At 42.0% G+C, this 2,500-nt stretch overlaps 1 protein-coding gene across 1 annotated transcript in view; it reads left to right on the top strand.

Annotated features, from left to right (window-relative positions):
* Positions 1–2,500, top strand: part of LOC138038817 (alpha-2-macroglobulin-like) — a 105,633-nt gene that overhangs the window by 90,590 nt on the left and 12,543 nt on the right. The window contains exon 30 of the mRNA XM_068884877.1: positions 761–981. Coding sequence (XP_068740978.1) covers positions 761–981 — 221 coding nt within the window. The remainder of the gene's footprint in view (positions 1–760; positions 982–2,500) is intronic.

Raw genomic sequence — 2,500 nt, 5'->3', positions numbered from 1 at the left:
TGCACCGGAAGCGCGAGGTCACGGGTTCAAACCCCGTTGAAGTCCTGAATTTTTCAGGCTTCTCTACGCGATTGCAAAAATTGCGTTCATAACTGGGAAGGTCATAGCTTTACTTGATTTCATATCCGCAGTTCATATATGATTCATTTCACATACCATTTCATCATTGATTCATTCCTCACGGGACCATTAGAACCCACAAATGACCGGCTCCCAACGTCAGTGGCTTCATAGCTTAGTTGGTTAGAGCGTCACACCGGAATCGCGAGTTCACGGGTTCAAACCCCGTTGAAGTCCTGAATTTTTCAGGCTTCTCTACGCAATTGTAAAAATTGCGTTCATAACTGCGAAGATCATAGCTTCACTTGATTTCATATCCGCAGTTCATATATGATTCATTTCATATACCATTTCAACATTTATAATTCTTTTGTCCAAGTGCAAATTAGCCTACCAAGCCTCATTTTAGAGCAAGAATTCTTTTCAATTCACTGTATGGTATCGAGGTTTGGTAGGCTAATTTGCATTTGGACAAAAGAATTATAAATTGACCTCCGTTTATGAATAAGGTTTATAGGCTAGATTAAATTCCGTGCGATCAAGAGAACAGAGTCGAGGTTCAGGCACTTCCCTTGAAGCAATCACTGTTCCGGGAAAGAAATTTTTTTTACTTAGAAGGAAGTACTCTTTCTTATTGAAATAGTTTCTTCGTGTTTATGAATTTTGGGGCTAACATTGTCGCTCGAATTTATGTAAACAGATGGATTGATGCATTGGGAAAAGGTCAAAGAGGTACCAACTGCACGACGGTGGAATTCGTATAACCGAGCCCGAGGAGCAGACATAGAGATGACTGCCTATGCTCTGATGACTTATACTCTATTGGCCGAAAATGACTCTTCTCTGATTGGTCAGGCAATGCCTATTGTTAAGTGGCTCACAAAACAGAGAAACGCCCAGGGAGGATTTGCATCCACACAGGTACTTGGGTACTTGCACAAAGACGATATCCACGAGAACGAATTTGCAATAAAACTACAATTAACACTTAATGACTGGTCCCGAGGGAAACAGTTCATTTTGTTTCCCGAGAATCTCAATGTTTCCCGAGGGACCAGTCATTAAGTCATTTGTTATATAGCACAAAAAGAAAAACATGCAACGGCAACAGCAACAGCGGTCGTCGGTCAACATTCGCGGGCTGTTACTCTCTGACGTCATAGATTTTGCATTAGGGACCTTAAGATCTACGACGGCGACGTCGACGAAAACGTCACCTCAAAATAGGACTTTGCTTTATTAAGTCTTTCGCGATCATTCCATTTCGTTCACATCGTACAATGTGGGCGAAGTATCCTAAAAATAAATTGGTACGAGCGGTTTCAGACTGAAAATAGAGAATGAAAGATTCTCTGTTTCATGCTCACGTTGTCGTCAAAACCTAAAATTTAGTGATTTCCCGTCGTCGTCACGCAGAGAACCGCAAAAATATGAGCTAAAAATCCGTGCCGCACGTGCAGCACGATTATTTATGCTCTTTTAACCGATGATATCATTGTTTTGTGGCGTTTTCGTCGACGCCGTCGTCGTAGATCTTAAGCTCCCTACTGTTGTCCGCTCAGAGACGTTTGGCGGGAAACAGTTTTCTTGTTAGATGTCATGTGACCTCGAAGTAACCAATGAGAGCGCGTGCTTCTCGGGGGAAAAAATCAGCTATATAACAATAATAATTAGTTGAATGGCAAAAACGATGTTTAAGTGTAACAATATGGAGCTTAATGACGAGGTATTTTTGAACCACGGTACGGCAACCGGAAGTGAGCTGTTTTACTTTTAACTTGTTCTGACCCTACTATATTTATACCAGCAGTAATCGTAGATTATAGTGCATCCTCTTGGGGCCTTTTGCACATGTATCGGTTTTTGGGGTGCAGGGATGGCGCAGTGGTGAGAGCACTCGCCTCCCATCAGTGTGGCCCGCGTTCGATTCCCAGACTCGGCGTCATATGTGGGTTGAGTTTGTTGGTTCTCTACTCTGCACCCACATGTTTTCTCCGGGTACTCCGGTTTCCCCTCTCCTCAAAAACCGACATCTGACTTGATTTACTTTCATTGTTCATTTCAGTTTACAGTTTCCCCAATTAGCGCTCCAGCGCTAGAATGACTAGACACTTTCCTTTCCATAAAACATCTCAATCCTTTTACTCCTCGGCTAAGTTATGGGGAATTGATTTCTCACTCTAAATTACTTGTGGACGAAATCCTGAGGTGTTTTCATTGAAATGAAACTTCTGATTCTTTCTCCATTCGTTAGCAGTGATCCTTCCAAATTTCAGAGAAATCGGCCGATCCGCGAATATTTTATTTTTTTTAGCGACGTGACGCTAGTCAACAGATCGTAGGCAAGTTTTGGCATTGAGTTGCGCAATGATAGATGTCAAACATATTTCTTTCACAAAATTCCTCCGAATTGCAAAGTATCCTCTCAGAAAACAAGAAC

The sequence above is a fragment of the Montipora capricornis genome, chromosome 2 (genome assembly GCF_036669925.1).
Source record: "Montipora capricornis isolate CH-2021 chromosome 2, ASM3666992v2, whole genome shotgun sequence".
NCBI lineage: Eukaryota > Metazoa > Cnidaria > Anthozoa > Scleractinia > Acroporidae > Montipora > Montipora capricornis.
Note: the sequence above shows the minus strand (reverse complement) of the source record. Positions and strands in the feature narration are given on the sequence as shown.